Source organism: Canis aureus, chromosome X, assembly GCF_053574225.1.
Source record: "Canis aureus isolate CA01 chromosome X, VMU_Caureus_v.1.0, whole genome shotgun sequence".
Classification (NCBI taxonomy): domain Eukaryota; kingdom Metazoa; phylum Chordata; class Mammalia; order Carnivora; family Canidae; genus Canis; species Canis aureus.
Window position 1 is genome coordinate 107,303,954 of NC_135649.1, and position 22,808 is coordinate 107,326,761.

At 36.1% G+C, this 22,808-nt stretch overlaps 1 protein-coding gene across 1 annotated transcript in view; it reads left to right on the forward strand.

Moving 5' to 3' along the window:
• LOC144308958 (uncharacterized) overlaps nucleotides 1–22,808 on the forward strand; it is a 159,040-nt gene continuing 136,232 nt past the window's right edge. Inside the window, exons 1-3 of the mRNA XM_077889906.1 lie at nucleotides 1–40; nucleotides 1,844–1,995; nucleotides 2,898–2,989. Of these exons, the coding sequence (XP_077746032.1) occupies nucleotides 1–40; nucleotides 1,844–1,995; nucleotides 2,898–2,989 (284 nt within the window). The remainder of the gene's footprint in view (nucleotides 41–1,843; nucleotides 1,996–2,897; nucleotides 2,990–22,808) is intronic.

The window sequence follows — 22,808 nt, forward strand, 5'->3', positions numbered from 1 at the left end:
ATGTCCTTTGCAGACCAAGATTCACAGCAATCATCTCTGGGTAAAGAGAAAATGGCTTGAGTTTAGGTTATCCCAATAGAGTTTTTTAAGGACTCTTTCCAGATATTCCCTGCTGTACTAATCATAGCACAATAAAAATCCCAGAGTCCACCTAGATTAGGAAACCTAGTTTTGTTTTGTTTTGTTTTGTTTTTTAAACACATTAAGCCTTCGCCTATCAGGGAAATTTCTGGTGTACTTTGCAGCCATTAATTAAGAGCATATAAAAGTTTTCAACAAAAAATTTTTGAACATTACCAATATGCTGGCCCAAATTGTATGCTTTGATCAGAAAAATTAGTTTGATTTTGTGAATGCAAAGATAACCCAAGATGCTCATAACCTGTTAAGGGGAGCAGAAACATTCACTGTTAATATAATAGGATAATGTGATAAGTGCCATGATAGATGTGCCCAGTACTATGTGCAGAGGAGTACCTAACTATTGAGGGGAAGACTATTTGGAGGAGATAATGACTATTGTAGGTCTTAAAGGATGGCAACCAAACAAATACAGAAAAAACCTTGTAAGCAGTTCAGTGTGAACAGTTACAGAGTACTGTGTGGAGATACCTAGAAGGCTGAATTTGAAAAGCAAAGTGAGAGGTGACAGTAGATAGAATGGGAGGGGTAGATAATAGCCAGATCAGGGGAAAAAACTCAAATTAAAACATGACTTAAAGATAGAGCCATCTAAGAATTTTCAGTAATGAACTGCTCATATTTATATATTTATGTTTTACATTGGCAACCATGGAGAGCATAGATTTGAGAGGGACATTATGGGGAGGGTCGATTTGGAAGATGTGACAATAGACTAGTAAATAGATGTCTTGGGACAGAAATAGAATAGTAGAGGTAGAGATGGAGAGAAGGGGATATATTAAATAAATATTCAGAGCTTGGTGATTGATTAGAAATGAGAGGTTAGGAAAAGAACAATATTGAAAATGATTCCCAGGATTCTAGGTTGGGTGAGTGAATAAATTATCTCTCCCCCCCACCGAAATAAAATAGAAGCAGCAGATTTGGGAGGCAGAAGTAATCTGAGATATTAGTTCTGTATTGGACATTCTAAACATGAGAGGCCTATGGACAGCCAAGAAGGGATTTGCAGTAGCTAGTTTCTGCATTCACAGATATGAATGGGAAACTCAATTTGAATTGAAGATAAAGATTTGAGAGTCATACTAAAACAAGAATATGAATGAGACAGGGGGAGTGTAAGATGCCCATGGAGGAGGCCCACAAAAGAAAAAGAGAAAATCAGTGAATTATGAGAGGAACCAAGAGAATGCAGTGATATGGTAGCCCCGTGATAAAATAATTTCTGGTAGAAAGGCATGGAAAACTGTGGGAAGCACCAAAATTATGTTGTTCCAATAAGAACTGAGAAGAATCTGATGGTTTTATAAATTTAGATATCTTTCATGCCCTTATTAAGATCTGTGAAAGAACTGGACGTCAGAATGGGAGGGGGGGCTTGGTATACAGAGCATTAACTTTTTCATGAGTCAGTTTTTCCTCTGTCCTTCCTCATAGCCCACCTATGTGTATATCTTATTCAGATGGCTCCCCAATGAATGGTAATGATTCTCCAATTTACCGCCATTACATGCATTACTCTTTTGGAATAAAGTCTCAGACACTAATGATGATCCCTACTCTAAGGTGATTATGTTTTTGCCGCTTATAGATTGATAGCACCTTTTAAACTAAGCTAGCTTTGAAATCCTTCTCTCCTCGTGAGATTGTAGAACAGCTTTGTCATGGCATTCTGGTGATTTTGTATATCTCTACATAGGTCATGTAGACAAGACTCAACCTCAGTATGACACATGTCTTGGCAGAAAGCCCTATGATCTTCTCTGGAACACGGCAACACAATCTTGTGAGGAGCTATCCCAAATCCATTTCTCATTTGCCATGCTAGTTCCAGTGAGGCATCAGCTTCAGGTATAGCTTCAGACTAAAGAACTGTTCAGCTGTAGTTTAGAGTTTTCTCTTTGATGACAGAGCAACCCACCACTTGTATCATCTATCATTTGGCCCCTCCAGTTTGGTATCATCCTGGGACTAGGGACATGTGAAGCTGAGGGCATGCTGATTTTGCATTGCTGTGTAAATAACTTTTCTAAATCCATTTGGGGTTGTTTTCACCTTACCAGCTGAATTTATGGAAGTGTGATAAGCCAACCTAGCAGCTGTCACCATGTTGCTGCTGAGGTACTACTTGACCACTTGGCACAGATCTGATCTAGGAAGTCCATAAATACTCCCCCAAAGAGTGAGCTCTGTTGAGCCTGTGCCTGAATAAACTAGGCCAGTCCAGCTCTGGCCTAGTAAATTACCACCAGCAGCAGCAGCAGCAGCAGCAGCACCAGTACAAATTGGAAAAGATTGGATTTTCCCTAATTATTTGGGCTCCCTAAGTTAACCACATAATTAACTCAAAAAAATCTGTATTAATGTTGCAAGATAAAAAAAACCCTGATCTAAATCCTTTCTTCTGAGCTTTTACATTATTTTTTTACAAAACAGATTTTACGGAATTCCTTCATATGTTAGGTTCATTTTTCTCTGAACATTTAGCAGTCTTCCTTGCTAGTGGCAAATGTGAACTGATACAATTGGTGCTAGATAAGTTCAGAGGTCCTCTTTGTAAATTCACAGGTACATCCCTATAGATCATATTTTTTAAATGTAAAAAGTGCTCAAGTAGACGACAAATTATTTAATCTTTTGTTAATAACTGACAGACTACAGATGATTGAAGACGGGGAGTGGGAAAGGAAGATTGCTTTCTTTCTCCATAGATTTTTGTCTTTTTCTCTGAAATGGGTTTCATTTACTTCCAGGAAAATTGGCACATAATGGATGCTCATATCACATGGAACAAATCACTTATTTTCACTGACCAGGAACTGTATCCAGAAAGAGAGAAAGGCATGTAAGTTTGTCACTATTTTTGACATTTTCTTGATTTTGAAAGGAAACTTAGTGATTCTGGTGATCTAAGTACTGAAAATATTTTGGTTTCATTAGTTTTTCTTCAGCACTGTTTCAAAGACTTTGTAGCATAATGCAAAGCTATCATTCATTGATTTTTTAAAAAGAGCATCTACTCTCTATATGCCCTGTGCTAAGCAGTGTTAGAAAAATGAGCAAAACATGGTTGCTGTTTTCCAGTCCCATAAACCAAAGCATACCAATAGATATTTTTGATATAATGTAGCTAGCTAAATGATAGACATGTACAAAGGTATTTTGGGTATATTCCACAATACAGAAATATGAATGTATACCAAAAGAATAAGTAAATAAGGATCTTTCTAGATTATAAGATGGCAATGTAATATACAATTGTATATTGGATAATGGGCTAAGCACCATAGGTAAACTAATGAATATAATGGATATGACTCCTGATCCTGTAGAGTTATAACATGGTGGGAAATGTACACTGTACTAGTAAACAAACAATATATATATAAATGCATAAATGCAAATCATAGAAAGTATTGATATGAAATGTACAAGGTGTAGTGATAGAGAATTGTTGGAATGAGGGAGAGAGGAAATTCATTAAGGTGATGAGAGAAGATTTCTCTGAATAGGTGACTTTTAGACACAGTCTTAAGATAGAAGAATACAAGTAGGAGCGGTTTGGGTGGCTCAGTCAGTTGAGCATGTGACTCTTGATTTTGGCTCAGGTCATGATGTCAGGGTCATGAGATCAAGCGCTGCATTGAACTCTGCACTGAGCACACAATCTGCTGGAGATTTTCTCTGTCTCATGGCCCCCACTTGAGCTCTCTCTATTTCTCTCAAGTAAAATACATACATACATACATACATACATACATACATACATATCTTTTTTAAAAAGGAAGAAAAATTCAAGCAGGTAAAGATCAGAAATAGCTTATTCAAGAGAAGGGGAAGTAAAATCATGGGTGAAGTTCTTGTGGCAGTAAAGAGTTGGAGGCGATTGAGGAACAGAAAGGAAATCAGTATGGCTGAAACAGTGAATGGGCAAAGGCATAAGAGGCCAGAGAAATAGGATGGAGTTGGAGAATACAGGATCTTATAAGTCTATGTGGTAACTAGCTTAAAGTGCAGTGAAAAGCCATTAAAATTTGTAAACAGGTCAGTAACATGATCTGATTTATATTTATAAATTAAGGAGAGGGCTTCTTTTTCCAGAAAGATCAAGTAGAGATACCTTTCCTTATTCCTCCCACTAAATTAGACTAAAACCTGTGGACATTATATATAAAACAGACATAAGAAGACTTTGAAAGAAAAAGAACAAAGTAAAGTAGCATGGGAACTCAGACCCAAAGAATGACACGCTGGTGAGTTCTCTGGGTTTTTAATTTTTTGCTCATATAACACAGAGCTGAAGAAGCTGGCACCCTGAAAACATGGAAGGCACAAACAAAAAAGTCCCAAGAAGAGCCTGATCTCTAGCTGAGGATCAGGAAAGGGGCAGCTTAGCAAGGTAGAAAACACTGAAATAATAACTACTCTGCTCCAGCCAAATACCACAGAAAAACTGTGACCCCATCCCCACCTATGCCAGCAAAGGCGAAGTAGGGAGCCAAGACTTTTACTTTGCTAGGCTGTAGCAGGGCATTCCGATATCCTTTCAATGGTGGTGTGAGAGAAAGCCAGGAACTGGGACACTCATCCTTGCCAGGCAGTAATGACCCCCCACCTTTTTCTGTTGTCAGTGGAGCCTGAATTGCTACCTCCACCCAGCAGTAACAGAGTGTCTTCTGGGGTGGTGTCAGAGAAGTCCTTGTAGAGAGTCAAAAGAGTTTGATCACTGTCCAATAATAATGAGAATACCTCCCACTTCATGATGTCAGCAGAGACCAAATAGTGAGCTTAAGTATTGAAATAACTCCTACCCTTCCCAGCCTCATAGGTATTAGTAGAAACCTGTAGGGAAGTTAGAACTCCATCCATGGCCCAGAAGTAATGAGAAGCCTACTCTAAGTTGTCAATCAAGACTGTATAGGGAACTGGATGTTTATTAGCCCTGGCAGAAAGAAGCCAGCACCCTAGCTTCCTCTGCAGGAACAGTGTCATAACTAAAAGAGAAGGTTTATATTATTAGATCCAGAGAGTCATAACATGATACACAAAATGTTCAGATCTCAAATGAAATTCACTTGTCATACCAAGAACCAGGAAGATAACAAATTGACTGAAAAAAAAGATAACAAAAATGTTAGAATTATCTGACATTTTAAAGCAGCTATCTTAAAAATGCTTCAATAAATAATTAAAATACATTTGAAACATATGATAAAATATGAGAAAATGTCAACAAAGAAATAGAAAACGAAGAAACAAATGAAATTTAAAACTGAAAAAATATAATAAAAAACGTAGAGGCTAAATTGCAGAATGAAGGGGACTGAGGAAAGAATCAGTTAGCTGGAATATAGAATAGTAGAAATTATTAAATTTTAACAACAAAGAGGAAAAAGATTTAAAAAAAAAGAACAGAGGCTCAGGGACCTATGGTACAAAAATAATAGATCGCACAATCATGTTGTTGGAGTCCTATAGGAGAGGGGAAAGAGGGCAGAGTTGAAAAAGGACTCAAAGAAATAATGGCTAAAAACTTTCCAAATATGGCAAACGACATAAACCTATAAATTCAAGAGACAATGAATTCCAACCAAGACATGCCATGGTCAAATTCCTGAAAACTAAAAGCAAAGAAAAAAAAAATCAGCCAGACAGAAGCAATACCTTACCAATAGGGGGAAAATAATTTGGTAGCTGATTTCTTATCAGGAACCAGAGTCCAGAAGGATGTCAGCGAAATGGCTACCTGGAAACTCCAAGTTCTTGTCCCCCCCACAGAAACATTAATAAGCAACGGCAACAACAATAAACACCCCAAAAATTAAATGCAAGAACATGAATATGGATCCTTACCTTGTACTGTATATAAAAACTCACACACACACACACACACACACACACACACACACAAACTAACACAAAATGGATCAAAGACATAAATGTAAGAGCTAAAACTAAAACTCTTAGAAGAAAACACTGGAGACAATCTCCATGATATTGAATTTGGCAATGATTTTTTACATATGACAACAAAAGCACTGTCAATGAAATAAAAAAAATAGATGAATTAAAAACATTTGTGCATTAAAAAACATTATAAAGTGAGAAAACAACTCACAGAATGGCAAAAATGTTTACAAATCATATATCTGATCAGGAATTAATATCCAGGAGCACCTAGCTGGCTCAATTGGTAGAGCATGTGACTCTTGATTTCAGGGTTGGGAGTTTGAGCCCCACGTTGGGTGTGCAGATTACTTAAAAATAAAATCTTAAAAAAGGAATTAATATCCAGAATATAAAAAAGAACTCCTACAAGTTAAAAAACAACAACAACCCATCTAAAAAATGGGCAGAGGACTTGAATAGTCCTTGAATAGACATTTCTCCCAAGAAGATATACAATGGCCAAAAAGCAAATGAAAAAATGCTCACCATCACTAATCATTAAGGGAGTGCACATGAAAACCACAATGAGAAACTACAATGACTTTACACTCATTGGGTGGGCAGCTATGAAGAAAAAAAGAAAATAACTGATGAGGATGTGGAGAAATGAAAACTCTTGTGCGTTGCTGATGGGAATATGAAATGGTACAACCACTGCGGAGAACAGTCTGGTAGTTCCCCAAAATATTAAAAATAGAATTATCATATGATTTAGCAATTCTACTTCTAGTATATACCCAAACAAATTGAAAGCAGAGACTCAATCAGATACTTGTATACCAATGTTCACAGCAAAGTTATTCACAATAGTCAAAAGGTAGAAACAACCCAAATGTTCATCAACAGATGGATATATAAAAAAATATGGCATATACATACAATGGAATGTTATTCAGCCTTAAAAAGATTTGGTGTTTGGGCAGCCAAGGTGGCTCAGTGGTTTAGCACCAACTTCAGCCCAGGGCATGATCCTGGAGACCCAGGATCGAGTCTCACATCGGGCATCCTGCATGGAGCCTGCTTCTCCCTCTGCCTGTGTCTCTGCCCCCGCCCTATCTCTCTCTCATAAATAAATAAGTAAAATCTTTAAAAAAAAGATTTGGAGTTACAACACATGCTACAACATGGACAAACTTTGAAAACACCATGCTAAGTAAAAAAGAAGCCAGACACAAAAGGACTACTATTATAATTTCACCTATATGAGGTACCTAGAATAGGCAAATTCATAGAGCGGAATAGTGGTTATTAGGTGGTAGGGGAGGGAAGTATGGGGGTTGATTTTCTAATGGATAAGCTTGAGAAGTGGATAGTGGTGATAGTTGTACCACATTGTGAATGTACTTAATGCCATTGGCACTGAATTTAACACTTAAAATGGTTAAAATGGTAAGTTTTGTTATGTCTATTTTATCACAATAAAAAAATACTTATAAAAGGCAAAAAAGGGAGGAAACTCTAGAGTGCAGAAAGTGTTACAACATTTTTCAAATGCTGAAAGGGCTGTCAACCCAGAATTCAGAATTCTATATTCAGCAAAAATATCTTCCAAGAATGAGGGATAAATCAACATATCTTCAAATGAAAGAAAACTAAGAACTTTAGCTAGCAGATCTACTCTAAAAAAATGGCTAAAGGAAATTCTCTAAACAGAAAGGAAATGATAAAAGAAGGAACCTCCAGAAGGAAGAAAGAACATGGTAAGCAAAAATATGGGTAAATACAATATGAACTTGCCTTCTCCTTTTGAGTTTTCTAAATTATGGTTGATTGTTGAAGCAAAAATTATAATACTGTTCTGAATTAGTTTTCAATGTATGTAGAGGATATATATAAGATTATTACAATATAAATGGAGGAGAGTAAAGTCATACAAAGAGAGGTAAGGTTTCTAAACTTCAGTTTAAATGGTAAAATGATGATACCAGTAGTCTATAATAAGTTATGTATATATAATATCTAGGACAACCACTGAAAAGCTATATGAGATATACACTCAAAAACACTATTGATAAAATGAGTTTCTAAAAAAATATTCATGTAACCCATAGGAAGACAGGAAAAAGAAAATAAATGAAAAACAGAACAAACATAAAACAAAAAATAAACCAGCAGACTTAAGCTCCAACCTAATAATTACCTTACATACAAATGATGTAAGTACACCAATTAAAAGATTTGCAGAGTGAATTAAAAAACATAACCCAACTATATGTGGTCTATCAAAAGCTCTAAACATAATGATACAGGCAGGTTGAAAAGTAAAAGCATGGAAAAAGATATTTTCAGCAAATATAATTTAAAAAATTACAGAAGTGGGTATATTAATCTTGGATAAAGTTGATTTCAAGGAGGGAAGAAAACTAAAGGAGAAAAGTGAGAGTGCTGGTATATTCATCTTATATGGGAAAGAGTCATGGGATACTTTATAGAATTGATGGAAAAGAAAATAAACATCTAAATATATTCCTTAAAGATAAAATGGTAAGCTATTCAGGAGCTGAAAATAATCATATTGGGGGAATGAATGAACAGTAGAGGTATGTTATAAATTAGGTGAATCCTGTTCTGCTGTGGTGGAAAGTCCATGGATAATGTCCTAATTAGCAAATTTATTAATAGTGACAGTCAGCTTAAATGACTTAAAATGGGAGTACATGAGAGGGGCAAAGGACTATGGTTTTCTCATTTAAATCCTTTTATACTACTTGATTATTAAATCTTGTGGATGTATTTTAGCAAACATTAAAAATATTTTAAGTAAAACCAGAAGTCTCTGCTGTGACTGACTAGAGCATAAAGACTGAAATTCATTGCATGGTGGTTTGAATAATTTACAGCCTGACCCCAGTCTAGTTTTACCTCTCTATTTCTGGTCATTTCCTAGAATACTTTGTTTTTTACCACATCAGAAAACACTCTTCCTTCTCTTATCTCCTCATCTAGTACTCTTCTCACTCATCAAGACTTTATTGAAATGTAGCTTCCTCTATGGAGCCTTTTCCAAATAACTCCTCTACGCCTCAAGGATGGAATTGTTATCTCCTTCCTAGCATTTTTTTTAAATTCCATTTTTATATGCAATGGGTATATATCTTTTGAATTTTAATAAGTAAATAGAAACAAATTCTAGGAATTCAAAAGAAAAAGCATTTTACATATTCACAGGGGGAAAGTAAAGGACTTCTGCATGTAATAAGAAAATATAGGGACAACCACATTAAAAAAAAGGGACATTTGTTAGTAGGAAAGTACAGTCTGTCCCCCTGGCAATTCTAATGGAGCACATTTCATGACAACTCCTCCTCTCTCCCTGATTTCATGAAGATTCACCATATGTCTTCTAAGTCAGAAACCTTATTTTTAGAACAATATATTATTTCTAAGCTTGACTGAAGCAGCACATCTTTTTAGTTACAGGAGGTAAACTTTTTCCCGGGTCATACAATTATAAGTTAACCCAATTTTCATGGGATTTGGAATGGGATAGAAGAAACTGGAATCCATTGATAATGAGATTCTGACAGCATTTTCTTGTTTCCCAAGCAAATAACTTTTAGCTAAAGTCCTGTATGAAGGCATAATTACCAAGCCTTTTCCATTGGTGTGTGGCTACTTTTATATTCTACAAAAGCAATCTTATTTTTTGGTTTATTTCATGGTAGATTATGACCATTAAGGGAAAGAGTGAATTATTATTTATTTTCCTTTGAATGTGTCCAGATTTTAAGTTGGTATCAAGGATTGGTTGTTCTAATACAATGTTTCGTATAGTACCAGATGTCCAGAAATTTGGAAATAATGATTTGAGGCTTTACATCTGCTTACGTATTAATCTGAATGTGTGAATTCAAAGGCAAAGTTAAGGATGTTTTCAGTAGCAAACGTTGATTTTCATTAAAGTATATGTTTTTATCAAAATTATCGCATAGAGCAGCTGCATAATTATGTTATTATAACTTCTATTAAAATATATTTCATATAAAGTTATAAGAAAAATCATAAGCTTCCCAGGATATATAGAATTGCAAGTCAATATGATGTACTTAGAGAGCTAAATTAGGAGTGAGAAGAGTTGGGCCTTCTTTCTAAACTTGAGGTTCAGTGCTCTGTAATATTGGGCAAATCATATAATTCTACTAACCCTCAGTATTTTAATCTGCAAAATGGGGATTCCTATCTCTTAAAATTGTCATAAGGCTCAAATGAGAAAACACATTCAAAATCATTATAAACTACATACATGTAATATATTATTTTTCAGATTACATAGAATTCATAGCACAGTCTTCTAAATATCCTCAAAATTGGCAACCCTTTTTATCATTAAGGATAATTTTGATAGTCAAAATTCATTTGAGGCCATGTCTGCCCAGTAAAGTTGATGCTCCAATTAGCTAATACTATTTTTGGTTAAGGAAGAAAATAAAGAATAGCTATAAAATGGACATTTTTTAAAGCATGCCACATAAAATTACTGAAGGCAATATTTTAAAAGTTTACAGAATGTTTTGAATTATATCAGCATCCCAAAGGTAAATATTATGAAGGCTTAGCACTAATCAATTATATTTCTTTGGTTATGATTCTTAAAGGAATATGTTTATCTGCATTTTACTAATGTTTCCATATAATCTTTTATATTATTTTATCTTAAATTTACATGTTTAAGATATCACTCTATGGAAGTTTAAGGTAGAACGCATAATAATCAAGTAAAATTATGTTTGTAAAATGAGACATGCAAATTATTCAGTTATTATGTATTTTTTTTCCAGTGTAGGTATAGAAAGGTAAATAAAAGATCATCTCTCATAAACTATTTCTTTTGTCAGGATTATGAGTAAAGATTAGAAGAGGAAGGGAGATAATGGAAAGGCAAATGTTTGAATTGCTAAATAGCACTTCACTATCAACATATTCAATTTTTTAAAAAGTTTTAATTTAAGCGAACTCTATATCCAACATGGGGCTTGAACTCATAACCCCAAAATCAGGACTCATAAACTCTTGGGACTGAGCCAGCCAGGTACTGCACTATCAGCATATTTAAATGAGCACCTGCATAAAACAAAGTTGTTTTAAAAGATTAAACCTTGCTTTTGTTCTCCATATATAGAAATACACTTTCTGCAGGCTGGATGAAAGTAAACTGTGGTTCAAGTTTTCCCATATCAATCTAGGTACCTGTAGTTCCTACATGGCATTGTCAGAATCTTCACATGGCACGGGGAGACAGAAGTCATAGGATTATTATATGTATTTTCCTCAGAAAAATATTGTGCCATGCTTAGAAAATGTAGAACTTCACTTTCTTAATGGCACAATTTCTGCTACGCATAATCTCATGGAAAAAGAAGGTCCGACAACATACAAAATATATTCCTGAACAGGAAGATAAAGTTGTAGTTAATAGGGAAAGATAGATTAGAAAGATGATGGAATTGACTAAATGCAATATTTAGTTTAAAAAATATTATTCAGAAATTGGGTTGCCTGGGTGGCTCAGTCAATTAAGCATCCGATTCTTCAACTCAGCTCAGGTCTTGATCTCAGGGTTGTGAGTTCAAGCCTTGTGTTGAGCTCCACAGTGGGCAGGGAGCCTTCTTAAAAAGATACTATTCAGAAATTACATGAGGTACTCATTGTGATCTTGCTTTTGTGGAAGGGATATTATTTTCTAATTTGCAGTGTGTTCCTCTTTTATTATGGCTTTTCAATATTGTATTGATTACCCAATTTTTCTTGGTATAAATATGTGAAAATAGCAAGGCATTGCTCACTTTAGTAGCACATATAATGAAAATAGCAAGGCATTAGGTCTCTTTTAGAAACCGTTTAGCATAATCAGAAGTATTCTGTTAACATGAATATACCTGATTTTTAGTATTAAAAATATACTTGGACTCTAATGGAATCTTACTGAATTTTGGCTCAATATTCATATAAAAATGGAAAATCTTTTTAACACTAATTATTCTGTTGGCGTAAATCACAGAATAAGCAAACTACAGCAAACATTCCTTCAAAGATTTCTTATATCCACTTGACAAAGATGACTCCAACTGATACCTGCCATTTATACAACTGTGTTTTACATTCACTTTAAAGAATTAAATCATTTGCTAACACTTCAGTTGTGCTTCTTAGAAGTTGGTTTCTGCAGATTAAGTATAACTGCCATTTTCACTGTATAGGGGAGGAAAAACGATTTTCCCTTAGCCTTCTGAGTTCTTAGCTGAGACCCCTGTAACCAAAGACAAATTAATTAAGAAAGGTAGCTTTAGAATTCAGGACTAAATACTATCTGAATAGGAAAAGAGGAATCAGATTGTAGAACTCTTAGGGGAGAGTAAATGATTTTTAGGAAAGGTAGGCCCTTAGGAGAATAGTTGGGAGGTGTGAGCATTTGTGACAAAGTTTATCTGAGTGTGGTGTGGACTTCTAGCTTTTTCTCCTGTGATAAGAGTCAGTTGTCTCTGCTTGATGAAATTCTGGGGAGGGGATTTGACAATTGAATTCCTTTTGGAGAATTTAACTTTTTTAAAAGATTATTTATTTATTTATTTATTTATTTATTTATTTATTTATTTATTTATTCATGAGAGACACACACAGAGAAAGAGAGAGAGAGGCAGAGACATAGACAGAGAGAGAACCAGGCTCCATGCAGGGAGCCTGATGTGGGACTCATCCAGGGACTCCGGGACCACGCCCTGGGCTAAAGGCAGGCACTAAACCGCTGAGCCATCCCAGGATCCCCTGGAGGATTTAACTTTATAGCAGATAAGGGGAGTTCAGAGAAAACCTCTTTCTGCATTTGCTCTTTTTAAGCATCTTCAGGTCAAAATAATCAGTATACCAAGCAGCATATTTTGGGGTGGCATATTTTGCTACCCTTCATCATCTTACATAGTCAAGGCCTTGGAAGAAATCCGTCTAGATTGGTAGAGGAAACCAAAAGCTTAAGGTAATTGGAACTTGTGCCACATTTTCCCCATAAACTGTCTAGAAAAATAGTCTCAAGCAAGGAAATCTATGACAGTTTGACTTTGATGTTCTGCTTTAGTGATTTTTCTTTTCCCAAATGAGTAATCAAAGCCTGTTTTTTTAAAAAAGATTTTATTTATTTATTCATGAGACACACACACACACACACACACACACACACACACACACACACAGAGGCAGAGACATAGAGAGAGAGGCAGGCTTCGTGTGGGGAGCCCGATGTGGGACTTAATCCCAGGATCCTGGGACCACGACCTGAGCCAAAGGCAGACGTTCAACCACTGAGCCACCCAAATGCCTTCAAGATCTGTGTTTTCAAATTCACTGATACGTAATGACTTCCTCAAACATAGATAGCAACTAAGCTCTACTATCAAGTAGTTTGGAAGGAAGACCAATATCATCAGTGGTAATTTGAATTGGGGTGAGCTGTTTTATCAGGTACAGACACTTTTTGTTGCATTAATCTGTGATTAAAGGCAGTAAATTCGCATGCCTCAAAGCCAGGCAACAAATATGACCAAGACATTTTGCTATTCAAGATAACTGAGAGTTGATGTACTGACACATCAGCATCATGAGCAAAAGGTTTGGTTATTTCAGAAGAAAAACTTGTTATAGCATCATCATTCAAGAAAAATTTGTTATTACCTATAGAGATACATAAAAGATTTTTCCAGAACAAATAAGAGTCATTGAAGTAGAAGGCAAACCTCCTATAAAGTTGTTTGTCACAATCAAACCGAGTGTAGGGGCTCACTGAAACAGAAGAAATCACCATACAATATGTTGTTTCCCATATACTTATCATATAAAGACTTTTGGGGGAAGTATTTGTACATATATAATCATCATTGAAAATGTTCATGAGAGTTGATCAAAATTTTCTTTTTTAAAATTTTATTTATTTATTCATGAAAGACACACATACAGAGAGAGAGGCAGAGACATAGGGAGAGGGAGAAGCAGGCTCCATGCAGGGAGCCTGACGTGGGACTCGATCCCAGGTCTTCAGGATCAGGCTCTGGGCCGAAGGCAGGCGCTAAACCACTGAGCCACCCAGGCTGCCCAGAGTTGATCAAAATTTTAAATTCAGTTTAAAGCTGTTGGAGAAAAAAAAAAAAAGAAAAAAAATAAAGCTGTTGGAGAAATCAATATCTGTAGTTAGATAATGAGTATATATTTCTCAGGTTGCAAACTCATTTTTGATAGCTATATGGGATCCCAGATAGGATCCTGGAACAGAAAAAAAGACATGCAAAAATTTGTGAATTTTGGATAAAGGTCTGTAGTTAATAATATTGTACCAATGTTAACTTCCTGTTTGTGATAATCAAACTATGGTTATATAAAATGTTAATTATAGGGAAAGCAGGTTGATAGATAAGGGATATGAGGGAGTTTTCTGTACTACTTTTGCAACTTCTCTGTAAGTTTAACACACATACAGAAGGAGAAACTTTACTTTTTATATAATTAAATGTAATCTCTAAATCAAGTCCCCAGAAAATTTTACCTAGTGACAGAAAAATTATGTCTGAGAAAGTTCTATTTGGTCACAATCAGGTTAAGTTGGTCACCTTTGTTATTTTTCTTAAGAAAATTCACAAGTTTTGTCTTCTGCTCTCCAAGGTAGAGGTAAAGCTGGAAGGAAGCTTAAACAAATATATGAAAGTTTCCATAAAGTGGGCATATCTCTCTCCCTGTTATGCTTGATTTGGTTATGTCCTAAACTGACATCCTCTATAATGTAACTCCTTCTGTCTAATCCCTGGGCCTATCCCCTACATGCTGACATCTGCTAAAATCAAACTATATATCTTACTAGAACCCTGACTACACATTCCTCTAGTTTGGTGGTCATTAGTATCACCTGTAGATCTCTTGAAGGTTCATTAACTATTTCTCTTCTTAGCTATTTAGCTCTTTAGAAACTTCCAGATGCTGTCCCATGGAAATTCAGAGGTTTTCTCTGGCCCTCTCTAATATGGACAAACAATAGATATTGTACTCTTAATGGTTTGGAGGATTTTTCTTAAAGGTTTGCCATCTCCTTGGTCCTTTTCTTTTAGATAGATTATTTATTTATTTATTTATTCATTCATTCATGAGACACACACACATACACACACACACAGAGGCAGAGACACAGGTAGAGAGGGAGAAGCAGGCTCCATGCAGGGAGCCCAACGTGGTACTCGATCCCGGGTCTCCAGGATCACACCCTGGGCTGAAGGCGGCGCTAAACCGCTGAGCCACCTGGGCTGCCCCATCTCCTTGGTCTCTATGCTGGATTTTTTTTTTAGTTGGGGAGAGAGAACACATCTGTGAAACGGGGGTGGAGGGGCAAAAGGAGAGGGAGAGAATCTTAAGCAGGCTCTATACCCAGTACAGAGCCCAATGTGAGGCTTGATCTCATGACCCCAAGACTGTGACCTGAGCCAGAGTCAAGAGTTGGATGCCCAACTGACTGAGCCACCCAGGTACCCCTACCCAGGATTCTTTATGCTCTCTTAAATATACTTAAGGCAGGATTGTATTTAGCACCTGGAGGGAAGGTCACTGTCCTCCACTACACCTGACTGTTGTTTTTAGTCTTTAAGTTTTCCTCCCTGCTTTGCCCTACAGCTTCAAGGCTTTTATTTAATTTGTGAGAGGAGAAAACTTAGTAAGCCAGTATACTTTCTCAGTCTTTTAGTCTTATATATAGATCTTGGATTTTCTTTTTATTAACATACAATTTAAATATATTAGCTAAATACTATATTTGTACTGTTCAGTTTTGACAAATGCATAAACTTATATGACCTGTACAATTATTAAGACCCAGAACATTCCCCCATCTCAGTCGATGTACCTTGCAATGACCATGATCTGCTATCTATCATCATAGATTAGTTTTGTCCATTCTAGAATTTCAGATAAGCAAAATTATACAGTATGCATTTTCTTGTGTCTTGCCTTTTATTCAGCGTATTTTTGAGGTTTGTCTATATTCCGGTGTGATTGTGTAGTCCATTCTTTCTTTTTTGTTTCTGAAATATCCCTGAGAGGAAATGTTATGAATCAAGTTTTTATACATTGTGTTTCATTTTAGTTAATACATGATTTTAAAGGCATATATTTGTGTTTTAATTTTAGTCTGTGTATTTAGTTGATCAGTATTGGTCTGTTTGTGGTTTGTAACATATCCAATAATGAAACTCTATCTTATAATTTTGTACATATAAGAAATTAGGATGGATTTTTGATAGGAACCAATTAAAGGTTGAATGTTGCCTCCATCATAATTTTTATATATCTCTGAAACATTGAGAAATAAAAAAGGCTTTAAGCAGTTGTCAAATGAGATATGGAGGAACAGCATGTTGATGTCAGCTAAAACAAAATATTGGGAGACACTTGACAGAGCAGCTGTGATATTAATATATTGCACATATAAGCATTGAAATAACTCCTGATAAAGTTGTATATACTTCTGTTCGGGAGGTCTCCAGCTTCACTGGTGGACTCTAGCTTCACTAGATTCTTTAGCACCTTCTAGACATCAATTGTATATCTTAAAACCATCAAATATCAAAGCCTTTAGTACTTATTTCAGGTTCTCCACAATACTGGTAAATTTTAAAATCCATTTTTAGATTAAAAAAATTGGTGGTCAATACACCATCTTGCCTCCTTCATGCCATCATGTGCAGTTTTTGTAAGTATCCATCCTAACCCTAATCAGCAAATTGAAGGTCAAAACACATATTAACCTCCAAATACATAGAAGGAAAGAATTTGGTAAAATTAATTATTGAATCCTGGTTTAAAAAATTCTAGTATGGTACAAACAGAAAACATTGTCTTCTTTTTTTTATTTTTTTTAATTTTTTATTGGTGTTCAATTTACTAACATACAGAATAACCCCCAGTGCCCGTCACCCATTCACTCCCACCCCCCGCCCTCCTCCCCTTCTACCACCCCTAGTTCGTTTCCCAGAGTTAGCAGTCTTTACGGTCTGTCTCCCTTCTGATATTTCCCACACATTTCTTCTCCCTTCCCTTATATTCCCTTTCACTATTATTTATATTCCCCAAATGAATGAGAACATATAATGTTTGTCCTTCTCCGACTGACTTACTTCACTCAGCATAATACCCTCCAGTTCCATCCACGTTGAAGCAAATGGTGGGTATTTGTCATTTCTAATAGCTGAGTAATATTCCATTGTATACATAAACCACATCTTCTTTATCCATTCATCTTTCGTTGGACACCGAGGCTCCTTCCACAGTTTGGCTATCGTGGCCATTGCTGCTATAAACATCGGGGTGCAGGTGTCCTGGCGTTTCACTGCATCTGTATCTTTGGGGTAAATCCCCAATAGTGCAATTGCTGGGTCGTAGGGCAACTCTTTGGGAGACTGCTTGTTCTAGCAAGATGAAGTAGCTTCATTCTAGGTTTTCCCTCTTACAACTAAAAATACCTGAACAATCAGAGAGAGAAAGAGAACCTGAAGAGTAGAAAGAAGAAGGGTGACAGCCTAGGTACCTTGTGTGTTGAGGAAAGACATAATGGGTTTCCTGGTTGCCTCCCAAAAGTTTTGGTCAGGACATGGCAGAAGCCTCCAACCTAGAACTGCCAACAGGCAAAGGCAAAAACAGTTTTAAGTAAAACCTTTTTGTATTCTCTAGCCAAAGAAACCAGAAAAGGGTGGCCTAAGAACAGAAAGCCGTTTTGACAATACCCCCTCTGTACCAGACAACCAGCAAGGGAACTAGTACACCTCCTCCCCCATGGTTTCAGTGGTGTTCTACTTGGTGCAAGTGGCATTCTGATTTCTCCACTAGGTGGCGTTAGCAAGCTGAGTGGGGATCTGAAATCGCGGCAGTTAGCTTGATTTTTCTTGTAGAAGCAGTAATGGTTGGCCCACTTGGGCAGTTGATCTTCCATCCCCACCTGGTGGAAGCAGGCGCTGCTCTAATTCCCCTCCAGGGTTCTGTTGGTGGGGCTGAGTAGTGAGAGGATTTTCCATCTACCACCTGGCAGAGCAGGCAGTGCTCAGATTCCCCCAACAGGATAGTTTCAGTGTAGTTCAGATGTAAGCTGGGCTTCTAGTCATATTTAGCAATACTGAGGCTTAATGAGATGGTGAGGGGTGGGGCTTGTCAGTACTAGGCTTTACTTCCCCCTCCATGTCACAGGGCTCAGTGGAAAGTTGAGTCTCTCCCCCATCTGGGATCAATGAGACTGAATAAGGTGGTTCAAGTTAGGGCTAGTAAGCTCTCCACTTTCTACCTACCTTTGAGGTCAGTAAAGCCAGTACAGAGCTGAACTTTCAAACTTACCCAGTAGAATTGAGAGTGAATGATGTGGTGTTAAGCAAGGCTAGACAGCACTTCTCTTCCTTCACTAATAGTGTCAAAGGGGCCCAGTAGAAAGCTGAGCCTCTACACCCACCTGCCAGTGTCCTACTTTCACTGAAAAGGTATCAGCAGGAATGAAGGAGGAGCTAACCTTCCACCCCACTTATCTGCAATGAAGCAGTGTGAGTCAGTGCCCCCACTTTTGCCAGGGTGGAGTTGGCAGGACCCAGTGGAAAGCATAACATATACTTCACCAGGTTTGGAAGTTATACCTCAACAGGTGGACTGCCTGATAAAATAAAGAAGATCAAATAGAATCCATAGTCTCATAAGGCAATTTCCAACATGTTAAGGATATAATTTTATTTTATTTTTTTAAATTTTTATTTATTTATGATAGTCACAGAGAGAGAGAAAGAGAGGCAAAGACATAGGCAGAGGGAGAAGCAGGCTCTATGCACCGGGAGCCCGACGTGGGATTCGATCCCGGGTCTCCAGGATCGCGCCCTGGGCCCAAGGCAGGCGCCAAACCGCTGCGCCACCCAGGGATCCCAAGGATATAATTTAAAAAAAAAATCAGTACAGCAAGAACCAGGAAAATAAAATATTAAAGATAAAAAACAATAAATGGATGTATATTAATCACATCAAAAGGAGTCAGATGGTGAAATTATCTGACAAAATTTTAAAAGCAGGCATCACAAAAATATGGTAAGCAATTATGAATTCTCTTTAAAAATTGAAAATCTCACCAAAGAGAAAGAAACTGTAGCAAAAAAATAGAAATGATAGAATTAAAAATACAATAATTAAAATGAAAAACTCAATGGGTTAGTAGTAGAGAAAACAGAATAAGTGAACTACAGGAAAGTAGAATTAATCCTATCTCAACATCAGAGAGAAAACAGATTGAAAAAAATCAAACAGTCTTAGGGACCTATGGGACAATAGCAAAAGACAACATTTATGTCATCAGACTTCTAAAAAGAGTAGAGAGAAACTGTTGGACTGAAATATTATTCCAAGGAATAATGGCTGAAAATGATCCAACTTTGGCAAAAGAAAACTACAGATTCAAAAAGCTGAGCAAACCCCAAATAAAATAAACCGAAAAAAGTTCATGTCATGACACATCATAATTAGTCTTCTGAATACTAAAGACAAAGAAAAAAAAATCTTGAAAACAGCCAGAGAGAAATGTTCCATTAAAGGGAAACAGTGTTTGGTATTTCGGCAGATTTCTAATATGAGATTATGGAGATCAGAGTAAGTGGCACATTTTTTAAGCACTGAATTAGAGTTGTCAACAGCAAGCTTTATATCTGACAAAAATATCCTTCAGGAATGAAGGGGCAAAAAGACATTCTGGGGACAATGGAAAACTAAGATAAATATTTGTTAGCAAATCTTCCATTAAGAAATGGCTAAAGTAACTTCCCTAATCAGAAAGGCAATGATAACAGAAGGCTTAGAACTTCAGAAAAGAAAGAAATTGCATTTGTAAAAATAGGGGTAAATATAACAGATTATCCTACTTCTCATGAATTTCTTAAATCATATTTGAAGGTTGAAGCAAAAATTATAACACCAGCTGCTGTGGTGCTTAACATATGTACAGGACATACTTAAACAAATATATTTTTAAAGTGATGAGGATAAAGGGACTTAAATGGAAGTCATGTTTCTATACTTAACCCAAAGTGGTAAAATGTTGAAAAAAGCACATTGTGACGTTACGTATGTATATTATAATACCTAGAGCAAATGCTAAGAAAACTATACAAAGAAATGCATTCAAAAACAGTATAAATTTATCAGGAAAGAACCCTTAAAAATGTTCAAATACCCCACTAGGAAGTAAAAGAGAATAAGAGAAATGAAAAACAAAACAAATAATAAAATGGACAGCTTAAGCCATAACATATCGATAAATAAGTGTAAAATGTTTATATACACCAATTGAAAGAGATTGGCAGAATAGCTAAAAAAAATCCTCACAATCCACTTCCAGTTTCAAGTCAAACATGTAAAGGGCTTAGAAGTTGTCATTTCTATCCTTACAAGAAAAAAACTGAAGAGACTGGAAATCAACAATGTATCCTAGATCAGAGAATTGTAGTCACAGGGCAAATGATAGATCATCTAACTGGAGAGACAGAGGAACATAGGATCAAAGCTTACTAGGATCAGAAGCTGCAGTTGAAATCTGGTAGGAACACATAAAAGATCATTGACAAATTGCTGGAGACTAAGACTGGACTACCTTAAGAGATAAAAACTCCTCTAAGGACTCAGCCCTGGGATGGGGGTGGGGCATCCAATCTGTAGTTGTATTTCCAGGAGCCTACCAGATTCTCAGGGTAGAGATTGGAGAAAAATCCCCTTTTGGTTTTGGCAAAAGAAGGAGAAGTTATTATTTTGAAATATGCCCAGAGCATTATGTTCTCATTAATAAAGACCTTGTCTTCAGAGAAACTATTTTACCAGATCCTAATCTACATGGATTTTACCAGAACCTAACAATATAGAAGAAGGGAAATACCCATCTCCAGCACCCTCTAGCCATCCTGTTTCACTTAAAGAAGGGCAAAGAGCTGGGAAGCTCCCATGAAGGTTACAGCCCAGAAACACAGGCCAAGTAAAAGATAAAGATCTCTTTCTAGGGATACGTAATGCTTCTCCTTCTCCCACATCTTTCCATAATATCAATATGGCTCTTCTGTAATAATAGGGGATTGCAGCTTAAAGAAACTATAAGGCTCAGGCTGTATTTAAGAGGGAATTTCTGGGGAAACCCAAAGACAACAGAGAAGACAAAGACAAGGGAGCTACAGGAAATCTTAGTCTCCCATACCTATAGTTATAGTACATCATAAATGCAGCCTACCTCCTTGTCAGATAAATGTAAAACCTTATACTACAGGCCTGTTCACCTCAGTTTCTTTCCTGACACATTGTGTTTGGCTTTCATAAATAAAAAACAAAAACAAAAACAAAAGGCATGCAAGACGGCAAAATGAAACAAAAATATTAACCAAAAAAATCACTCTAAAGAGTCAAGCATCAGAAAATGACCCAGATATGGCAGAGATTTTGGAATTATCATAGTGAGAATTTAAAATAACAAGTGTTAATATCCTAAGGGCTGTAACAGAAAAGTGGGTATGTGGAAGAATAAATAGGTAATGTAAATAGATGAATGGAAGCTAAGAAAGAATCAAAAGGAAATTCTAGAAATGCAAACAAAAATAAAGAATACCTTTGGCAGATTCATTAGTAGACATGACATAGCCAAGGGGTTAGTGAGCTTGAACATAGATGAGTAGAAACTTCCCAAACTGAATATATGGGGTGATTATAGCTTATGTATAAGTGAAATAAATGACAGCAGTGTTATAAGGGATGTAAAAGGGATGAATTGGTAATATTATACTATAAGGCACTCACTCTACCTGAGGAGTGTATAGTGTTATTTGAACATGTACTGGAATTAATTATAAGTGTATATTTCAACCACTAACTTAAAGGCTAAGACTGTCAAAGTAGATAAAATAATAAGACCCAAGTATACCACAAAAGGCAGAAAAAGAGTGGAAGACAAAAATAGAAACAAAGAATAGGGCAATACATAGAAAACAGCAATAAATATGCTATTATTCCAACTATATCAATTACTTTAACATCACAGTGATCTGATTGTACCAATTAAAAGACAGATATTGTTAGAGTGGATCAAAAAACAAGACCAAAGTATCTCTACAAAAAAATCTGCCTTTAAATAAAATACATCAGTGTATTTTATGGGACCAGCATTACCCAGATAACAAAACCAGACAAGGATACCACAAAAGAAAGAAGGAAAGAGAGAGAGAGAAAGGGAGGAAATTATAGGCCAATGTTTCTGATGAACATAGATGCAAAAATCTTCAAGAAAATATTAGCAAGCCAGATTCAACTATAAATTAAAAACATGATACAGCATGATTAAGTGGGATTTATTTCAGGGGTTACAGGGATGGCTCAACATCCACAAATCAATGTGATATGCCACAATAAAATGAAAGATAATCATCATATAACCATCTCAATAGAAACATAAAAAGCATTTGACACAATTCAACATCCATTTATGAGAAAAACTCTTAAAAAAGTAGATGTTGAGCAAATGCATGTCAATGTAATAAAGGCCACATGTGATAAACTCAGAGCTAATATAATACTTGATGGTGAAAAACTGAAAGCTTTTTATCTAAGATCAGGAATAAGACAAGGATGTCCACTCGCTCTAATTTAATTCAACATAGTATTAGAAGTCCTAACCACAGTACTTAGGTAAGAAAAAGAAATGAAAG